This window comes from Amphibalanus amphitrite, unplaced genomic scaffold, assembly GCF_019059575.1.
Source record: "Amphibalanus amphitrite isolate SeventyFive unplaced genomic scaffold, NRLGWU_Aamphi_draft 000590F_arrow, whole genome shotgun sequence".
Classification (NCBI taxonomy): Eukaryota; Metazoa; Arthropoda; class Thecostraca; order Balanomorpha; family Balanidae; genus Amphibalanus; species Amphibalanus amphitrite.
In genome coordinates, this window is record NW_024882084.1 from 141,754 (window position 1) to 163,554 (window position 21,801).

The 21,801-nt window shown below is 46.5% G+C and overlaps 1 protein-coding gene across 2 annotated transcripts; it reads left to right on the top strand.

Moving 5' to 3' along the window:
- Positions 1-6,842: 6,842 nt before the first annotated feature.
- On the top strand, positions 6,843-20,741 carry LOC122394417 (cGMP-dependent protein kinase, isozyme 2 forms cD5/T2-like). 2 transcript variants are annotated; one of them, XM_043391286.1, is made up of 14 exons: positions 6,843-6,976; positions 7,424-7,529; positions 8,443-8,506; positions 9,226-9,303; positions 10,055-10,149; positions 11,351-11,497; positions 12,318-12,365; positions 13,976-14,123; positions 14,682-14,845; positions 15,898-16,075; positions 16,464-16,593; positions 17,040-17,229; positions 17,756-17,827; positions 19,429-20,741. In XM_043391286.1, exons 1-14 carry the CDS (start codon positions 6,907-6,909, stop codon positions 19,520-19,522), a joined length of 1,584 nt encoding a protein of 527 aa, XP_043247221.1. In that variant the 5' UTR covers positions 6,843-6,906; the 3' UTR covers positions 19,523-20,741. The 2 variants fall into 2 exon arrangements, with proteins under 2 accessions (XP_043247221.1, XP_043247222.1); XM_043391287.1 differs by lacking the exon at positions 12,318-12,365.
- The last annotated feature ends 1,060 nt before the right edge of the window (positions 20,742-21,801 follow it).

The window sequence follows — 21,801 nt, forward strand, 5'->3', positions numbered from 1 at the left end:
ATATTTAGCAGCCCTTCCACGGTCGAACTTGATAGATCCACTACACTGTTGCGCGGTACTTGTAAAACTGACTGTACATGACATTGAATACCTACATTAAAGTCGTGACTCGTGACTAGAGGTGGCAAAATGTGGACCCGAGGACCCGGTCCAAAGAACCAGTCTGGACCCATATGGGTCCAGACCGGTTCCTGGAAATTTTCTGACGAGTCCAACCGGGTCCTACCATAAACTTTACATCTTGCACACTACACATTATTGCAAAATATGAAATGAATGAAGTGAATATTTCTTGGCACACAGTAGCTCATGAGTATTCCCAGTGGGAAATATTGCCGTAGTTATTGCAAGTAGTTAGTTCGACTTTTGGGGAACCGGGTCCAACTGGTTCCGATTCCAACTAAGGCCGGGTCCGACTGGTTCCAGAAATGTCCAGCCGGGTCTGGTTCGAGTCTGGTTCCCAAAATTTTCATCTTTTGCCACCTCTACTCGTGACCCACCGACACGCCCCGCTCCTCCCGCAGCCGGTAAGGGTTGCCTGCTAAGCCTGGTTTTCAGACAAGGTGTTCAGACGGGATACAGGTTACGCCCAAAACTTTGCCCAAAACTGGCTGAGCCTGATGCAAATCAAATCAAGGGTATGAGTCATGGGATCAAGATGGGGCAAGTGGAGAGATTGTGGCTATTCGGACAATGTTAGAACTTTGCTTCTTATGTAATTATACTTTTTCGTCTACTAGTCATTTATTAGGTAATCCAAGCAGTAAATGACAATGGGGTATGATTAAACATATGCCCCCGAAAAAGATTGGTACCGGTTAAATGTAACAGTAAATCAGGACATTTTAGGTATTGCACTGACAGTACTTGAGCTTTCGTAAAATAAACTATCAAAACAGTTCATTTGATCCATCAAAACAAACAACCAACAGTTGATTTGATAGTTTGTTTCGTGGAAGCCTACTGTCAATACAACACTTAGTAATAATAACTACATGTTGCTTGAGTAGCAGTCCGTTGCATATTGCCAAACGTCCGAGATACGACTGTTAAACACAACTGCGAGTTATGACCTTGCACAGTGCATACTGAATAGGCAATGCAATGACGCAACATGTCATTTCACAATCCAAAATCAAATCTACACACACTGATAACAATATCACAATATTCCGTGGATTGATCCATCTCCCTTGGTTTTTTCACCTAGTCGTATGTACTTGTGTATGTTACGACTGCCACTCTATGCAGTTTACGAGTCACGACCTTGCCTTTATGGCCGTGAGTTTTGGCCATGATTACCGTGATCGCACGGTGGGGGCTGTAGCTGGGTGAAAAGCTGTGATTTGTGTGAATATGGCTGTGGTTTCGGTTCTGGACCGGTGTTGCTAGGGTTTATGACACTGTGTACGTACGTACACATTAGGGCGGGTCGATGAAAAAAGTTTTCAAGTGAAGAGCGATTTTCCTACGGGCTGATCCATAAAACGGTTAAAACATATTTTTTGCGAATTTTTGAAAAGGAACTGGGCGCGCCGTACACGGTTTTTCGAGACCACTTTTGCTAATTTTTCTCGTTGTTTGCAAAATTTAGTAGGAAAAAATCGAGAAAGATACTATATTTACCACTTTCCTAGTTCTACATGCTTACCCCCACCTCTTCACAAAGTTTGGAAACCCCAGTGGCAGAATCGTGCTCAGAATAGCCATTAGCATCGGCGATCTGAGCGCAACGAAACCAGCGCCATCTATTGAGCGAGTTTGGCATAACATTGGTTTTGACGGCTTTCCGACCGTTAAAAGCTGACGCAGCCGCTGCCAGGGTATATTGCCGCTGCCACGTCGGGTATATGGTGTTCTTTGGTGTTCCTAGGTGTCTGGTGTTCCTTATTTGACACTAGGTGAGTTGTACCCATTCGATCCATATACCTGCTAAGTTGCTCCGGAAGCTATACCTATAGTGATTTCGCCAAGAAAACAGCGAGATGCTTAACTTTGATATATGTTTATCAGTTAAATTAAGTTTTGCAGACAGATAACATCAGTCCAGACCGTATGTTCATTTTTGAATGCAATGTAGCCAGCCACCTTACCGTCCTAGGACAGAAAATCACACTTCGATAATTGATTCAAACGCCGGCATGAGAGCGCTGCATTGCGTCCTGATGGCACACATGATGTAACTGAGACGTGCTCTCTTAATAACAACAGCGTATGCTGCCTAAGTTAGGAGCCGGACGGCTCGCTCCACTGCCTGAGTAGTGAGTATGGGTATGCACCGGATCGAAATTAATTTGCTAAGCAGCGGGTCGAAGGTCACCCTCTTCCAGCGAGATTGCTATTGGTGACTCTGTAACGCGTTTTTTGGACCGATCTATGAGCTGCATGTAGTGCATGACTTGACTTGTTTATTGCAAAATGCTGATAGAATCGCATATCTTTGTCTCCTGCCTCATTCACTTCCTATACTTTTTTGCCGTATCGAGTCTTTTTATCACCATTCCTTAGTTCAGCAAGCATCGCAGCGTATGCACTGTTTGCTGGCTGTCTGTATCGGCTAGTGGCAGTCCAAAAAAGTTTCCTATAGTGAGCCCGGTACTTATTCCTGTCGATCACTGGGCAAATGACACAGACCGATGAGCTGAGAGGTCTCGCAATAGCGGGATGCTTTGGAGTAATCCGTCTCTGCAATGTTTACTCCGTAATTTCGGACCACATTGGGACATAGTGAACAACATTGAACTCGGTGATAGTTCGAAGCTGGTCAATATATGTTGTATGATGGGCGATCGCGACGGAATATGTAACTTGCAAGCTGCCAACGTAAGCCATTTTACCAAATTCAAGGGCTCAAGCTTCCTTACTGACAGCTACCTCAGGATTTGTCAAGAGGTGACGTCTGCTTCCGGGCTGTTCAGAAGTGCTCTCTGATCTGGACTGCATGGCGTTGCCCGAAACGGCACGAACGGTTCCTGCTCGATGCACAGGCACTCTTAGTAAATGGTCCACTGATCGGCGCGGCTTTAGTCCAGTGGCTTTTCCACAAGTCTTGTAAACTTGTTTAATAATTTGGCCCTTGTCTGATTTTGGTGTAAAATAGAATAAGCACTGACTACCGGCTCATTTACTGAAGCAATATGCTCGTCCAGCAGGCTCGTCCTAGCCGATGATCCAGCACGGCCATCCTATTTATCATGATAAACGACGCATCCTTATGCACGTAAAATGCAGAAGGGCATTTCCTTTGTAATCACTTGCCTATCCGAGAACAGAATGTGAGGTGTCACCGAGGACCACCACGCGGCATTAGTTCCGTTTCGACATGGAGGCTCCTTTGCACTAACTGCAACAATGTCACATGATTGGGCTCACAAATTGCGCCGGCGACCGCTTAGCAGCTACTACTGCGGTTATTATGAGATCAGTTTCCCTCAAAGCTCGATGCTCCACTGCTTGTTGCGGTGGCCCAGCCCCAATAGGTCATCAAAATGGGATCTGATGGTCCGATGAGAACGCGCCACTCGGGCAGTGATATGATACGCGGATCGCTGATCAGCAGGATACCTCGCAACTCATCCTCAGTCTGCTGTCAGATGAAGCCGGGCTAACTTAGTACTTATTCTGCAATTGAGCTGCTACTGTTCAGTTCTAACACTAGGTTTGCATTAACCCACGAGCCGCTGGGGGGGGGGGGCATAAAGTTGCCCCCCTTTACGTTTTGTGAAATATCTCCGAAACCTGATGAGCTACGAACCTGAAACTTGGCATAGCTTCAAATGAATACCTAGGCAATGTTTGAGGAAAGTTTGGTGGTTGTAGCACCTAAGATGACGTCACAGTGACGTCATAAAGTTTTGTCGTTTTCCGACATGGACCGTTTCTGATGACGCTGAGCATGAAACTCGACTGTAAATGAACTAGACAGCACCTGCTGTCATCCTAAAACATCTTACTACACTTCCATCTAGTTTCTGACCAATAATCGGCCCTTTATATTCGGTCCAATATATGTGATGTATCGTGAGGAATATGAGAGTCGCAAATCTATAATTTCACTTATGACGTCACTGTGACGTCATTTCAAATGGGATCGACACCAAATTTGGACACAACCTCGGCTAGGTATTCAGGAAGATGTGTGCAAAGTTTCGCTTCTCTATCTCTTCGCGTTGCGACGATATCGTCGCAGAAGTAAAGGGGGGGGCAACTTTATGCCCCCCCCCAGCGGCCGGCGGGTGGCGCGGAGGCCCAGCGGCCGCCGGGTTAACAAAAGGTTAAATTTACATGGAAGAAAATAATCGAAGCCAAAACTGAAAATAATGCTGCTGAAGTCTCAGCGCAGAATTAGGTAAATGACTAATAGGTCCAGCGGACACTATCGCACTTGGCGAATAATGGCTGTGCAAAAGTCAGGTGAACCCCTAATATGTAAATTTCATGGCTAATTTATTTGCAATTGACAGCTTTCACGCTATATACGCTCCTGTGCCTCACGTTTTTTTCATCAGCGTCCTAAGATCGCATCAGCAGAATGCATACTGTCTCGACCGACGCAAGGTTAACAGTCCTCTCAAGAGATGGCGCTGCGATCGAGTTGCGGAAAACCGATACAGAGAGCATGGCACCATGGCCACAGTTAGAGAGATACAGCCAACAGACTTACAGAATAGGTTGAGGAATAGCTGAAGTTTCGAGGTATATATTTGAAAATAATTAATTATATGATATTTGTGCTCAAATCTCGCGTGCAGTGAAAATGTAGCGAAAAACCCGGTTGATTAACCCTCGCGGGCCCGGGGGGGGGGCGTTTTTCGCCCCCCCTGGCGAATATTTGCGATAACTCCCGAACGCTTAGGGATAGGAAGGCGAAACTTTCAGTACCTTTTCTCCCATCAATTTGACATCTTCTGAAGTAAAAAATTTGGACCTAGCCCCCTTGATGACGTCACAAGGTCCATTTTTCTAGACCCCTGCACGGCAAAAATCGGTGTCACAGACGCAAACTTCAAATAGCTGCTAAAAATAGAGTTTTAGAGATAAAGACAAATTACGAGCACGGCTGTGTAGCGTTTGACCTAGAGAAAAATAGAAAAATAGTTTTGGTGACCTGAGGTCAGAGGTCAGGTCAACGACCCCGAAATGTGGTTTTAGTTTTTCGCAAATAACTTCAACAAAAATGGTCCTAGAGCTACGGCAGTGGTACCATCGCATTCGCCTTGTCAAGCCGCGTCGAATGATATATATTTTGTTCGGAAAAGGTCAAGTTTCATGTTGACCTCATGTGACCTCGAATGACCTCTGGTTGACCTTGACACATGAAAGGTCGTTTATGATGGATTTGTACCCGCTGATCACGAATCTGGCATCAATTTTCCTCTAAGCCGTCATTTAGAACTTCCGGATGGCAAAATTGTCTTATTTATTATTACTAACTTGAATCAGTGAAATAGCCTCTAGCAGGGATACTCTTCTGTGACCTTGACCTTTGAGCAGCCTTGTATCGTAAGATGAACCACAAATAGGGAACTGATAAGCCTCAAAACATTTCAAAACATCTTGGAAGTTAGCACGCAAGATGTGCGAAAAAGTGCCAAGTTTGAGGTCAATTTTGAGCGTGACCTTGACCTTGACCTTTGATTTAGAGCACATTTTCAGAATCCTCAGATTCTCTTCTTTCGTTTGACACCCAATTTTGCCGGTTTGATGCAGCCTGCCGTCCTCTAGAAGGCTTACTTTGAGATCACTACACATGTGCCGGTTTTGGCCTTTGACCTTGACCTCTGACCTTGAAAATTGACCTGAGGTCAAAAATTTTAGGTGCATTAGAATCGTCTCGTAAGGACCTTTCGTTTGGTATCGCTTTTGTTTCCGTAGCTCCCTTATTTACGGAGTTAGACGGGGGGGCGAAAAACGCCCCCCCCCCGGGCTGCGGTGGTTGGGATTACCCCCCGGGCCCGGCCGGGTTAATTGGCTGCGGCGACCCGCAACCTCAACCAAAAAAAATGAAAAAATTCACACATTCTTCTTGTGACATGCTCCGTAGGAATTTCGGTCTTCATTTTGTGTCCTCGAAAAAAAGTTCTCGGATGACCCGCCCTAGTACACATAGTTCATGGCCTTGATTTTAACTGCGATAGTCACGACCGTGATTTTCTAACCGTGAGCTTTAGCGGCGATTTATCGTTATTGCACTACGTGGTTACTTGCTGGCTCAGAGGCGATGTGATTTTCATAGGTGTTGTTCCCTTGTTCCACATATTGTCAATATAGTTGTTCCAGTTGTTCCCTGGTGTACCCATGTGTGCGTAAGTCACAGTGTGAGCCTATATGGCTTGGAAGAAGACTCTAGCAGTCCCCACTGTGTGACCTGTGCTGTGTACTGCTAGTTCACTTACCCCTACCCTTCTACCCCGCGCTTCGTCCCTCCTCTATCTACCTCTGTGGATCTGTTCCTGAAGTGGTCATTACATAGATACATATATGTACTTTGATCTTGGGTTCAGGGTGATGTTTTGATTAGGGAACGGTTATAAATTCATAAACCCAACTATGAAACCTGACTCCTCAGTCCTCATGCATTGAACTCATACGAGCTTCAGCTGACCCTTTTATCCCTTACTGACCAATGACCTCGATGACCTCTGGCCTCGCTAAGCGACCTTTGTTGACCTTTGGCCTTCCTTTTTCGCAGAGGGCTCGTTTATGAGTTCAGCTAGCATCCCCTGCTGGCTGACCTATGCTGCCATTTGACCCTTTATATGCAGACCTATGCCCCGCATATATTGACCTTTGAGTGTATCCCTCGCGACCTCTGAACCCTTCTGACCTACCTGTGCTGACCTTTGACCCGGTATTTTCACAGAGGGCCAAGTCGAGGTCTCCAAAGATGGGAGGACCCTCAGTCAGATGGGACCAGGAAAGGTGTTTGGAGAGCTGGCCATACTCTACAACTGCCAGAGGACGGCCACCATCAAAGGTCAGATTTGTGGCGTGGAACATGGGGTTGTGACCTTTATTGACTAGTAGCTTCCGATAAATGTTGGTTTTGTATCGTACAACATCGAATTGTGAGCCTTATTGACTAGGATATTTCAATAAAGATGAGTTTTTTTATCTTACAACATTGACTTGTGGCGCTTATCGACTATTAAAAGAATGGCTACCATTAAAAGTCACTAAAGGAATATCAGCGATATGATCATAATATCATTTGAATATATGTGATTTTAATATAAAAATATACTAATTACAATTTTTACGGTTACAGAAATGCCAATGAAAGACCCCATTTAAAATATGTGTAATTGTGTGCGTGCCTTTCTACGCTTGCATATGTATTATGTGTACCTATTCCTGCCGCTCTTTGTATCTATCTTGTTTGTATGTTCTCTCACATTACCCCCCCCCCCCCTGCCCCCTACAGCGGCCACCGACTGCAAGCTGTTTGCCATCGAGCGGCAATGTTTCCAAACCATCATGATGAGAACTGGCCTTCAGAAGCAGGCAGAGTACACGGCCTTCCTGAAGAGGTGAGACATTCGCTAAAGCTCGCTTTATATCGTGCTATACCTTATAGTTCTCCCGAAGCGTGGCAAGTTAAAAGCTGCTTTCAAGATGTAAGGCGGAAGCCAAAGCTTAGTTTATGAATCATGCCTTGAAAAGCTTGTTTAGTGCCTTTCAGATTGACATGCTATGTGCTGTAGGTATACGAGCTCTGTTTTCTCTTTGGCCTTTGCCATTCCTGAAGAAATGAAAAGATAGCTAAAGTTGAATTCACACTGTATCAAGTTCATGTCATGAAGCAAAGTCGTCCATCAAACATATGACCACAATTCTATGTTACAATTTTAGTTTTATTGCATGCTACCAATTTTGACTTGCCCCATTGTATCAGGTTTTCTGAACAATGATGCTATTTCATCCATCTATCCGTCTTCCCATCCTCAGGATTAACCCTGATCCTGATCCTTGATCACCTATACTATTGCTGTGAGGCTGAAGATCTCACCGTCACAGCGGTAAGGGAGTAGCGCTCATCCCTCTAGCTTTAATAGGGAGTAGCTATTCCGTTCAGCTCCTATAGGGACATTGTCTCCGTGGGATGGCCTTGGTGCCAGTGCCGTCCCATGGGGACGATCTTGTCCAAACGGGACGCTCTTGTCCCATCGGGACGCTCCTGTCCCAGCGGAATGGGTTCAGCCGCTGCGGCGCACTAGCCCGCGTTGGTCGAATATTTGCCAAATGTTTTCCAGTATTCTCTCATCTCTTGGTCCCCGTATTACCATAAAATGAAGAGTTCATTATCAACATACCAAATCAGTTTTGATAAGTCTTGTTCTTCAAGTTTTACCCCTTAGCAATTTCATTTGTGACCACATGGCTGCTACATGGCTGTTCTGAATAATACCTAACATTTCAATAATCATGTTTTTGTTTTGGCAGCGTGCCAAGCTTCCAGAACCTGCCGGAAGAAACTGTCATCAAGCTGGCCGACGTTCTAGAAGAGGTAAGAAAACCCTAGTCGGTAACTCTCACAAAACTATCAAGACAAGTAAAGCTAGATTTTTTAAAGACTATGCCTACTTACTTCTGTGTACCGGAATGAATGCGAATATAGTAACTGAAGCCTGTCTTATTGCTTTAAGTACGAAGGTGCAAAGCGAAGGTGAAGTTTGAATGCCTTGAACACCGTCCAGCTGAAAATATCATCTAGGTGTAGTTTGTTTTTTTATGTTCGACTTTCACTGTAGACATCTTTTAACTCTGCCGAGATTTATTAGCGAGATTTGATGTCTCCTTATTTATTCGTTTATTTGCCCAATCGCCAACAGAGCAGTATCCACTTATAGACAAAGTCATAGTCTAATTTGAGTAGTAAGGAGACGTCCTACCACTCCTACCGGTATCTTTTTAGTTGAGTTTTATATGCCATTGGGTCAACAGTGCAAGGATATTTCTATTCTGCACTCCTCTGAGATGCAAAGATAAGAATTTGTTATCCTTACATCCCTCTGAGATGCAAAGATAAAGTCTCGAGGGCTCATAGGTACTTAAAAATCACTTGTGGAAGATCGGATAGGTATCTTTTCCTCACGTGTTCCAGAAAATCTCGCTCCTTTTTCGCTCGGTTTTTCAGTAATCCGCTTGAAAAGGCTATCCTTATCTTCCACTCGGAGCCATGAAGAATCCTCTGTATCTTGCTAACGTTGTTGTTGTTTTTTTCAGACGTACTACAGTCAGGGCGACTACATCATACGACAGGGAGCCCGCGGAGACACCTTCTACATCATCAGCAGGGGACGGGTCAGTAATCGGTGACGTCACTGTGATGTGTGTTTGTGGGACGTCAGTGGTATGTTCGGTGACGTCATATGTGATGTGGCGGTCCATTGTGATGGGATGTCTGTGATGTTTTATGTGACGTTGACATTCAGTGTAAGGCGTCATGTAAGACGTGATGTCATGAATAAGTTTATGGCTCTGTGGTATAGTGTGTGACGTCATATATGTAGTTACTCGTGTTTTAGAAATTATTTCACATTGGCTCTGACTGTTGAGTAATTGAAAGTGTAAAAGCTAACTATAGCGCGAGTAAATAGTTGACGGCCGCTTGTGAAAAAAAAAACGACTCGCGAGTAGGTAATAAACTACATATGCATAGCAAAGAACTAGAACGAAAATACGTACGCAAAATGCTCGCAAATGACGTAAAATTACGTAGGCGATAAAGTAGGAACATACCTAAGGATAAAAGTACATTTCGCTATTAGCCTTACCTAACCTGATTTATCCTGTCACATGACCTACCTAACCCGGCCTATGTTATACATTTGTACGCTATACCTCACGTACATTTGGGATATTTGTTTTGTCCTGATAGCTTTTGATGGTGTACATTTGTAATACGACCATCTTCTATAAGTAGGCACTCGTACTTTTGTCTAAAACCTGTAAAATTTGCATCTCTCCCGAATCACTATGATGCAATACAACCGGTCCCCGCTTCGCTGTGTCCATGACCTTCGAGATGACCTTGACCCCTTGCTGACACTAGGTCAACGTCACCATGAGGTCACCCGACTCGATGGAAGAAAAACTGATCCGAACGCTCGGAAAAGGAGACTTCTTCGGCGAGAAAGCGCTCCAGGGGTGAGTGCTGCCATCTGCTGGTAGAGCTTAGAAGCTGTGGTTGGTTTAGGTGTGCTTTGGTGGCGCTGAGATCTCAAAGATCGTCGTGAGTCGTGTAAGCCCAGGTTTAGATATTCGGTTTTTGCGGACTTGAATGAACGCGGACATTTTTTGAAAACTATTCATGCATATTCCACATGATTCAAATTATGCAGATTTATCGTAGCCCAACAACGTGCAGCCGTGCTGAAAGTTGGCTGTGAGCTGAACTGTCGCTACGGCCATAGAAGATGAAGGTGACAACTGACAGTTCAGCCTGGATCAAGGCGTTAAAGGTGTAGAGGAGAGGGATTTGTGCATTCTTGGGATACTTTAAAGGGATCGAAGGTGACGAACTGTGACCTGAACTGGCCTGGGTATATGACCTTCCATGACCGGTCCTGAAGCATATGAACAACCGCATGACCTCTTATGACTTTCCGTGAGCTCCTCTAACCTCCTATATGACATTATCACCTCTCATGACTTCGTGCATATTTTTAGAACATGATATGTCCTCCCGTGACACCAGACCTCTTGTATAATCTCGTACGACCTCATATGACATTCATGTGACTTCTCCCGTGATTTACGACCTCTCGCACGACCCCGCGTATGCCCAGATGTGGCCCTATAGTGTATGACATTCCATGCCCTCCCTTGACCTCTCCCGTAACCTCCTCTGACCTCTTGTATGACCTCATGTGACCTCTCTTACGCCCTCCTGTGACCTCTCCAATAGCCTCCTCTGATTGTGTGTTTTTTTTTGGGGGGGGGGGGGGGTTAGGCCCTTTCGGTCCAATGAGACCATTTCAGAGCCGGAAGGATGATAGGATATAGGGGGAGACGTTGGTCTGGGCAGGCACCCTAGTGAGTCTCCGGGGCTGAGCCCGTCCAAAGGACAGGCCACCCAGCGGCCAGCCCCAAGGCACTCACTGCACCCGGCTACGGGGTGCGCTCCCTCGGGAGCAGCGGTGCCGCTCCAAGGGAGCAGCCCGCATGAGATAAAGTTGCCTGTCCTGTCCAGCCCGGAGGGGGGTTGCAGCGCGGAGGAGAAGGAATTCAGTTTCCTGAGGATAGAAGCATGGAACGGTGATGACGACGGAACGGATGTGACTTCTCCCTTGACTTTTCCCGTGGCGTGACCTCCTGTCTGACTTCTCGTACGCCCTCCTGTCTTCAGTGAGGACATTCGCACTGCCAACATCGTGGCCGACGACCCCGACGGCGTGGCCTGTCTCGTTATCGACCACGACACTTTCGATCAGCTCATCAGCAGGCTGGAGGAGGTCAAGAACCGATACGTCGACGAGAGTCAGCTCAGAAAACAGTGAGTGGCGGTGCTGACATCTAGCGGGGCGTTGGTGCTGACATCTAGCGAGGTATTGGGGAAACATTGGTAAGTGGGGTGCTGACATCTAGCGGGGAATTGGGGAAACATTGGTGACTGGGGTGCTGACATCTAGTGGGGGATGGGGGAAACATTGGGTGAGCGATGCCGCTGACTTCTATGGGATGTATTTACCATTATTATTTATGGTGATGGAGATGCCATTTGAGCCTTATGATTCCCCAGACCCAGGCATTCAGAAGCTTATCACTATTTTACAGTGATGTATGTGTGTTTGCGGGAAGGGGCAGGGGGTAAATTTCGGTCGGCAATAGTTCAGGTTGACTTGCAAACTTCATCTGAAGTTGTGAAAAAAGTAAGCGCTGTATTTTGGAGAAGCATATTGTCAGCTGAATAATGAAATCAGCTATTCAGATATAATGTCTTGCAAGATAACGGGCTCTCCATTTTATATCCACTAACAGTGGACTTTGAGTGTACCATGCTCTTCGGGGTTATTTTGCATGTTTTGTCCAAAAGTTGAATAGGTGGACAACCTTGGCGTCACCCATGAGTTAGTACCGATTTGTGGCACTTTGGCTGCTTAGTGTCAGTCGTAGCTTGAAACGCATGTCTGAAGTGAAATGTGTCTCGTAAGTCATTATAGTGCCCCGTTTGCTATTTTAATTCCAAATGAATTGAAGAAATTCATGAAATTCTTGCGTGGCATGAAGTTCCCAGTGCTGTCTCGGGAGAGTCTTTAGGAGAGTAAATCACGACTTTCTGCATCGCATGGCCCGTCACTTTCCCTGTCTTTCAGGAGTATACCGCTCTTTGATGAACCAGATACGAAGGAATCCGATCACAGGTTGATTTGATGCTAGTATTGAGTACTACTAACCTATAGTCTGGCAAACCTAGGAAAGAACGGAGCTAGAGCACCTTGGAGTTCTTAACACGTGCATTGGATAATGGGGATAATATAGGTACCTGTGTTTTAAGACTGTTGACTGAAAGAAAGGAAAGAACTATCGGGCGTATAGGAAAGTAAATATACGGGCACGTGCATCAGTAACTGTTGCGCTTTGAATCCGTTCTTTCTTATGTTTATCAGACTGTAGTTAATGTTGTGTCGTGAATTAACCAGGGGTGCGATAGCTTTAGATGCCGTCATACAAAAAAGATACCTAGTATCCATGTAACTGTCAGCTGAAGGCAGCAACATAATATCTGTTTCATAAACATCTAATCGCACCAGCTAATCGCACATAACAAACCACAGTTATAAATGTGTATTATTCGAATTTTGACTCGTAACATTGTTCAAAGTTCCCAAGATGAACACTTGCTATTTTCTTTCACGACGCATTCCCATTTACACTTGGGTACAACACTTTGGCATCATATTTTTTAGGGTGTGAAAGGCCGTCTACCCAAATATGCTTGCCTAATATTTGATAGATGTTTCCTCTTTCTTTTTCGGATGCCGAGCATATACGTTTGCTGTACATACAATACAAGCTCGTGATAGGCACATTTTGTAACAGGCTACAAATTACAATACGATGCAGCTTTTGACACAGTAGTACCTACGACTAGCGGTAACACTAGTAAACATGATTGCTTACGAATCTTATGACTCTGTGATGGTATTTGCATTTTATTATGATTTAATTTTTTTATTGCCACTAATTGCATCCACATACGTAAGAAAAGCTGCTCCCCCTACAAGGGCTAACAGTCATACACGAGTCATCATCTACCGAAGGGATGACCTCACCTTGTTCTTCTCTGCCTAGCGGAATGTTACTTCCGAACATATTCGTACATATCAATTAGTTTATTTGACTAACATCCACAAATTTGACGTTACAAGATGGTCGACCGCCCTGTTGATTTCGAGAAGGCGTATGCGGTTTATCCATAAGCTTATGCTCAGCTTTCAATACATTGTCATAGACAAAACGTTATCACTTGTATTGATGTTTTATACCATGCTGTTGGACGCAGCTTTCAGGATTGTCTGACTAATGTGTGGTTAGTGTGTTGAAACCGCTTTATTTCTTACCTACTTCTCTTACCCTTCGTCCTTTGAGTGTTCCTTGAGTAAATCATTCTTCGTGTGTCTCTCTTCTCTCAGAATTAACTGTTACTTTGCCGACGTCATTCCCCACGAATTCCCAAAGGTCCCCACCAATTCCCTACTATTTACCCAATCACTCCCTATTAACTTCTCTGTTACTCCCTTAGAATCAACCATAGATTTCCGGGCGTCACTACCCTCCAAGAAATCCTCTATATTCCCCCCCCCCCCGATAACCCTCCCATTACTCCCTCAGAATCAACCGTGAGTTTGCGGACGTCACTCCCCCATATCCCCCTGGCCAATAACCCTCTATTACTCCCTCAGAATCAACCGCGAGTTTGCGGACGTCACTCCCCCATTAACCCCCAATAACCCCTCTATTACTCCCTCAGAATCAACCGTGAGTTTGCTGATGTCAAGCTGTCAGACCTGGCGGTGATTGCCACGCTGGGAGTCGGAGGGTTCGGACGGGTAGAGCTGGTTCAGATGGTACACGACAAGTCTAGGTCATTCGCGCTGAAACAGATGAAGAAAGCGCAGGTGAGTGGAGGGTAGAAAATGGGTAGAGGGGGTAGAGGAGGCCGTAGAGCGTTAGAGGAGGGGGCTAGACAGTGGTTTAAATCATAAGTTGGATAATGGGATGAATACTGGATTGGATAATATGTTGTATAATGTGTTGGCCGTTGGGTTAGCTGGATTATTCGTCGGATAACCTGCTCGGTGAGGTGGGTTATTAGTTTGATAACTGGGCTGTAAATAATGGATTGGATAGAAGGCTGGATAATGGTTCTGATAATAGGTTGGATAATGATTTGAATATGTGATGGATCATGAGTTTGGCAGTTAACGAGGCATGTGAAGTGGGCGCCTGGGTTGGAATAATGCAGGATTATTGCATTGTTTGTTATGTCGCAGTTGGGTCAATAAAAAATGATATTTGATTAAGATTATCAGATTTTGCTATTTTCTCCGTAAAGATGACATGCTATACAAATTCTATTACTTTCAGACCCCCCTCGAAATTATCCGTAAAATATTTCCTCCCAACTGGCCAAAAACATTAGCTCATCTCGGGGTTTGAACCCTCGCCTCCCTCAGATTGTGGAGACGCGTCAGCAGCAGCACATCATGTCCGAAAAGGAGATCATGGAAGAAGCCAACTGCGATTTCATCGTCAAGCTGTACAAGACGTTCAAGGACAGGAAGTACCTCTACATGCTGATGGAGTCGTGTATGGGAGGAGAACTGTGGACCATACTCAGGTGGGGCTCACAGAGATGTTTGTTTGTTTTGTTTTGTTGGGTTAGGCCCGTTCGGTCCAATGGGACCATTTCAGAGCCGGGAGGATGATAGGATATAGGGGGAGACATTGGTCTGGGCAGGCACCCTAGTGAGTCGCCGGGGCTGAGCCCGTCCAGAGGACAGGCCACCCAGCCCCAAGGCACTCACTGCACCCGGCCACGGGGTGCGCTCCCTCGGGAGCAGCGGTGCCGCTCCAAGGGAGCAGCCCGCATGAGATAAAGTTGCCTGTCCAGCCCGGAGGAGGGTTGCGGCGTGGAGGAGAAGGATTTCTGTATCCTGAGGATAGAAGCACGGAACGGTGATGAACAGAGATGTGGACAAAGGGGATATTATACTAGCGACCTTGCTGCGTGTCGCGATTGAGCCTTTGATTTGAGATAGATGACATGGATGGATGGCTGTATACTTAATATTTACAGCTAGTTAATCCTATTCGCTGCCCATGTGTATAAACTCTCACTCTCTCTCTCTCTCTCTCTCTCTCTCTCTCTCTCTCTCTCTCTCTCTCTCTCTCTCTCTCTCTCTCTCTCTCTCTCTCTCTCTCTCTCTCTCTCTCTCTCTCTCTCTCTCTCTCTCTCTCTCTCTCTCTCTCTCTCTCTCTCTCTCTCTCTCTCTCTCTCTCTCTCTCTCTCTCTCTCTCTCTCTCTCTCTCTCTCTCTCTCTCTCTCTCTCTCTCTCTCTCTCTCTCTCTCTCTCTCTCTCTCTCTCTCTCTCTCTCTCTCTCTCTCTCTCTCTCTCTCTCTCTCTCTCTCTCTCTCTCTCTCTCTCTCTCTCTCTCTCTCTCTCTCTCTCTCTCTCTCTCTCTCTCTCTCTCTCTCTCTCTCTCTCTCTCTCTCTCTCTCTCTGTCTCTCTCTCTCTGTCTCTCTCTCTCTCTCTCTTTCTGTCACTCTTTCTCTTCGCAGTCATTTTTACATGTCTGTTTTTCCTTTTTAACCTTTCTTGTGGAGTCTTGACATTATGAAGTCGTGTTTACCCCTCTTCATTACCCCTATTTTGTTTCACCTCCGTCAGGGACCGAGGCAACTTTGACGACGCCACAACACGCTTCTACACCGCCTGCGTAGTGGAGGCTTTCGACTATCTGCACGCACGAGGGATCATCTATCGCGATCTCAAACCCGAGAACCTGCTGCTCGACAACAGGGGCTACGTCAAACTGGTGGACTTTGGGTTCGCCAAAAAACTGCTGGTGAGGAGATGAGAACGGGAAGGAAAAGGGAAGAGAGAAGGAAGGAGAGGAGAGGAGAGCTAGGGGAGTTGCACATTAGGAATGTGTGCCGGTGTCCCTTTTTGTCAATGTGTGGTCCTATCGTGTTTTAACTTGTGCCCCTTCTCTCTTCAGGCCAGCCGGGAGGCGTGGACAATATATTGTTTAATAACATGACATGTTATTACAGTGTACAGTACAGTGTACAGGGTACAGTGTACCTCTCCCTCGTCAATATTGGACTTACTCTGATTTAATAACGTGTGCCAAAGGTCGGTCGGAAGACTTGTACGTTTTGTGGTTTAATAACGTGTGCCCCTCCCTCGTCAGGCATAACTTTGCTGTGGTTTAATAACGTGTGCCCTCACAGGTCGGCCGGAAGACGTGGACGTTCTGTGGAACTCCGGAGTATGTGGCGCCAGAGATTATCCTGAACAAGGGTCACGACATCTCAGCCGACTACTGGTCGCTGGGGGTACTGATGTTTGAACTCCTCACTGGTAGGTGCACTAGCCAACTGGTACACGGACAAGGATAATACGCACTGGTTGCCGGGGTACCGATGTTTGAACTGTATCACTGGTTTTTAGCTGCTAGCTTAGAGAACTAAACGATAAACTAATATAATGAAACTAATGAAGTGGTATTATTGTACTCGTCACTGGGGGTAATCATCTTTGAAATGCTGATTGGTACGTGAACTAGCTACCTGGTACACCGACACTCGACAGCGATGGGAAACTAGCTGAGCCGCATTTCCTAACCTTCAGCTTTGCTGCGGATTGCATGCCGTAGCCACCCTCCCATCTCCCCTTTATTTTTCTTCCCCTGGACTGGAAACGTCCCTATTGACCCGGCTCTCTTCGTTAGGAACTACCTAACTAACTAACCTAACCTCCCTTCTTTTCCCTTGAACGCCCCAACTAACCCCCTTCTCTTCCCCCAGGAACGCCACCATTCACCGGGCCCGACCCCATGAAAACCTACAACATCATCCTGAAGGGGATCGATGCCATTGAGTTCCCGCGCAACATTACCCGAACTGCCACCGTGCTCATCAAGAAACTGTGCAGAGACAACCCGGCCGAGCGACTGGGGTACCAGAAGGGCGGCATCAGGGACATCCAGAAACACAAGTAAGGAGGGGGCGAGACATAGAGGACTGGGATACAATAAAAAAGATGTCAGGGACATGTATAAACATGGTAACTAAGTAGAGGGGTGAGAAAAGGGATATACAAAAACACTAGTAGGAGTGTTAATGATGAACTCAACTTAAGGTGGTTCTCAAATCGTCACCATATATCACTGTTGTACGTACCCAATAAGCGTCTAGTTGGTGCCAGCTCCAGTAGATGTCACTGCTGCGCTCTGTTACCGCTTAGTTCCCGTCCTCACCAATAAACGTGCGTTTTGCATCGATAAAATATTATCGTTTGGAATTTGGATATTCTCCGGCGGAAAATTATTGGGGAGCGCCTATCCTCAGCATGTTTCGCTATCGCGATGCCGAACGTGATCCCCGATAATTCTCGCTGATCCCGGAAAATTATCCCTGATTTTCCGGATACCGAACGCACGCTGAATGTCACTGCTGCGTTATGTTTCACGTCTAGTTTTCGCCCTCACCAATATATGGCACTGATGTCTGTGTTTTTACAGGTGGTTCGACGGCTTCAACTGGGAAGGTCTGATCGGACGGACCCTGACACCCCCCATCATCCCGCACATCAGGTATGACCGACTGTTATCAGGTGTATGTGTTTATATGCAGGGTGTTTCACTGTCAAATGTATGCCGCGCCGCCACCCATTGTCAGGTGACCAGGAGTGTCCGCTCCCTCTTTCCCAGCGACACACAGAAGCTTATTTTCGCATGTATGTTAGTATGTATGTTACTAGGTATGTCTGCCTGCTATCAGGTATGGCTGTAGGTATGTTGTATATTATCAGGTATGTTCTTGGCTGCTTTCCCAGTAAACATGCCGACGTCGGCCCGACGTCGGCCGACGTCGGGGTGACGTCGGCAACTCGGCATCGGCATGCCGACGTCGGTCCAACCTCGGCACGACGTCGGCTGGATGTCGGATATGCCCGCATGTACCGACGTCCAGCCGAGGTCCAGCCGACGTCGGGCCGACGTCGGACCGAGATCAATTGCTGAGGTCCAGCCGACGTCGGGGCGACGTCGGACCGACATCGGCCGCTGTTTTGACCGTTAAAATAATATAAAATTCATGTTTCATGTTTTATAAAGAGCTTCTGTATTCAAAATATCAGGAAACTCAAATCTTCCTCCACGCCGCAACCCCCTGATCCGGACTGGACGGGAAACTTTATCCCATTTGGGATTGCCCGTAAGCCGAGCTCGCCCGCAGCCGGGTGCGGTGAGTGTTTGGGGCTGCTCGGCCTATCCTTTGGTCAGGCTCAGCCCCGGCAACTCACCAGGGCCGGGCCCAGTTCATATAGAAAGGCCAGTCGGCAAGTGTCACTTTGCCAAAGTGCCACTAATCAAAGGCCTTTGGGAAACGTTGGTGCAGGTGTGTAAGAGTGGCTATATGAATCCATTGTGGGGTCGCCCTTTCCAATAAGTGCCACGTAACAGCAATGGGACCAGGGACTCTATATGAACTGGACCCAGGGTGCTCGCCAATAAGACCAATGTCTCCATCCTATCATCCTTCCGGCTCTGAAATGGTCTTGTCAGACCGAAAGGGCATAACCCAACAAAACAAACATCTATATGGCTGCGTGGTGTAGTGGTTAGCGCTCTAACCTTGCGTTCAAATGACACGGGGTTCGGATCCCATCGCCGGCTGATGCTTTTGGCGTGTTGTCCCAGTAAACATGCCGACGTCGGCGACTGGGGGGCTCGAATCCCGCCGCCGGTTGATATTTTTGGCGCGTTGTCCCAATAAACATGCCGACGTCGGCCCCGTCGGTCCAACGACAAACGATCTCGTCAACCTCGGCAAACGACCTCGGCCCGACGTCGGCTCGACGTCGGCTGGACTTCGGCTGGACGTCGGAACATGCGGGCATATCCGACGTCCAGCCGATGTCGGGCCGAGGTTGAACCGACGTTGGGCCGACGTCGGCATGTTTACTGGGAATTGTTTCAATAAAAAAGTAGTTATTGTAGGCATATGTGAAAAATATAAAATATACACATAACAGTGAGGTACCCCATTTCTGGCAACATGTAGCGTCATACTCATGTTTAGCCCCGCTCACTATTGCATTCGATAACAAGCAAAACAGTGCGTAGCAGGTTGTTATCATGTGCCTCTCCTAGGTCCGCATAAGATCGTCTAACTGCCATGTGACCTCCCCCAGGTCCGTGTTGGACTCGTCCAACTTTGACGACTACCCTCCTGACTCGGAGCCGCTGCCCCAAGACGATCTCTCCGGATGGGACGCCGACTTCTAAACGGCAGACGACTGCTCAGCATAGGCCTCACAGCGGCTGCCATCTTGGAAAACTGCCGCCATCTTGGAAAACTGCCCCGCTGCGTCCGCCATCTTGGACTGCCTCTTCGCGGACGATATTTTGTGTCAGTCTGCTGTGGCGGGTTCTTTGTGCAAGTGGACGCCATTTTGAGATGCGGCACAGTGGCGGCCATCTTGGTCGGGCCTTGTGTTGTGGCAATGTGAAGTAGTTTCTGGGTGATCGGGCTTCACTTGGCGTTTCTACCACTCACTCCGTCCGCCATGTTGAGCGAGGCCCACCGTGTGGCGGCCATCTTGTGTCAGGCCCACCTACGGCGGGCGCCATGTTGTTTGTGTGCGTGCGTGCGTTGTGTCAGGCAGGACCTTCAGGAAGGGAAACGGCAATCATAAAGCGTTGTTGACCTCTGCGCTCAGACGCATGTTCTCGCCCCTTACGTCCGCTTAGTGCTCCCAAGACTCCGAGTCGTTCTATGTGGGATCATGACTCTTTGGTGCGACTCTGCGCTCGAGTCGTAACTGTGACTCGAGTCAGTCGTTGGCGTTTGACTGAGGAGTCCATGTGGTGGGGACTCAAAGAGAACTATATCCGACGCGGGAATAAGATTGAGTGTCGCTCTGTGACGTCATCGGTGGTGCTCAGTGCTGGACGGTGATTGGTGGATGGGTGATGACGTCAGCTTGGGGTCTACCAGAAGTGGTGGAACAACAGATATCTATCTATAGCCTACTATGTGTTACACCAGAAACCATCGACCGGCTCCACTGCTCACCAATGAATATGGTGGTTAACTGAAGTGTGCGATCGACTTTTGGAGGTAAAACACTCTGACTGAATGGAGGTTCCCATTCAACAGCAAAGACCCTCACTGTACCCGCAACCACGTATGACAATAACCCAAACACTTTGCATAGACAATGCCCAGCACTGGTCTTCGCTCTCGTGTTGTTTACTCCTTCACTACACCCCAAAACAGTGTATTACATCATACCATAATGGAAAATACCGTACAGGGTGTACCTATCGAGTATCCGATCGCCTTTGTGCCTTACTCTCGGATGACGTCATCTGTGACGTCATGTGAGGAGGTCGTATACGTACTCTGGGTGTTCTATGCGGTGTAATTTTGACAAGTTGGGGAGGGGGGTGAGATTGTTGTTGGGAGACGTTAGTAGCAGGTTCAATACACTCTAACAGAACACTGGTGTATTTGTGTGTGTGGTAAATGAGAGAGATGCGGAGACTCCACGGAACTCCGACTCCGACTTCGACTCCAGCTCCGGTTAGAACTAATCGATACTTCTGGCTGATTTCAGGCCTAAATATAGGTACTGAAAGTATTGTGACGGCGTAAGAACAGTCGCTTCTTTTTCAGTCATTCAAATGGCTATATCTCTGGCAGTTTTAGAGATTTTTCTTTATTTTAGGCATGTGTTAGGCCAGTAAGGACTTTTCTGACGTTTATTCCGTTTTTTTTTTTAAATTTCTTAAATTAAAAAAAAAATCTCAAGAAATCCAAGTTTATAGTTAGAAAATCCCTAGGTCGTGAGATTTTTGTGTTTGGAAAATTTCGAGATAGGCCATTTGTTTCCCTTGTTTTTTTATACCTACCTACAGTTCGATTTTCGAGTTTAGGTTGAAAGTATGATTTTCTGTAATTTTTCTTCGCTAACGACTTTTTTGACGAAAAATCGCCGAACATGACCTTAGTTTGACCTCAACAGATCGTGGCCTGAGATGAAATGGGATCTATTTTTCGATAGGCGTTATCACAAGTGTATTCGCGGCCATTGGGGCGACGTAAGAAAAGAAGAAAACAACTGGCCCCAAGAACTTTAAATTATCAGTTAGCATGCACCTTTTCCTTGATATGTAGAGAATTTACCATTAATTGTTAGAGAAAATTGCATTTAAAATCTTCCGTTTATGCTTGTTTTCATCGTTTGCACGGTATGTACTTTTACTAAGCTAGAAACACTAATTAGAAATAGTTCCCGCATCATCAAGAACAATAAGGAAGGCTTGAAGTGAATACAATAATCTAAACGGTTTTGTAATCCATGTGAAGACACTTCTAAAATTGCCTGTAGAAATATTAAAGGCAAAAGTTCAACCTTTTCACAAGACGGATGGCTATAAACCTATTCAACGTGTGACAACTCAGCCGGTATTTCGTCGCCTACAGCCCAGCTTTCCCTACTGACTGATAGAGGCGCTGCTATCGATGTCCGCCCGTGCCGCCTAACGTTCAAGAGTTGTGT

What these genes read in the sequence shown, in the direction of transcription:
- LOC122394417 (XM_043391286.1), top strand. Translation starts at nt 6,907, where the DNA reads ATGGGACCAGGAAAGGTGTTTGGAGAGCTGGCCATACTCTACAACTGC. An exon ending in AACAGATGAAGAAAGCGCAG is followed by an intron (nt 14,124 to 14,681) that starts GTGAGTGGAGGG and finishes CGCCTCCCTCAG; the next exon opens with ATTGTGGAGACGCGTCAGCA. An exon ending in GGTTCGCCAAAAAACTGCTG is followed by an intron (nt 16,076 to 16,463) that starts GTGAGGAGATGA and finishes GTGCCCTCACAG; the next exon opens with GTCGGCCGGAAGACGTGGAC.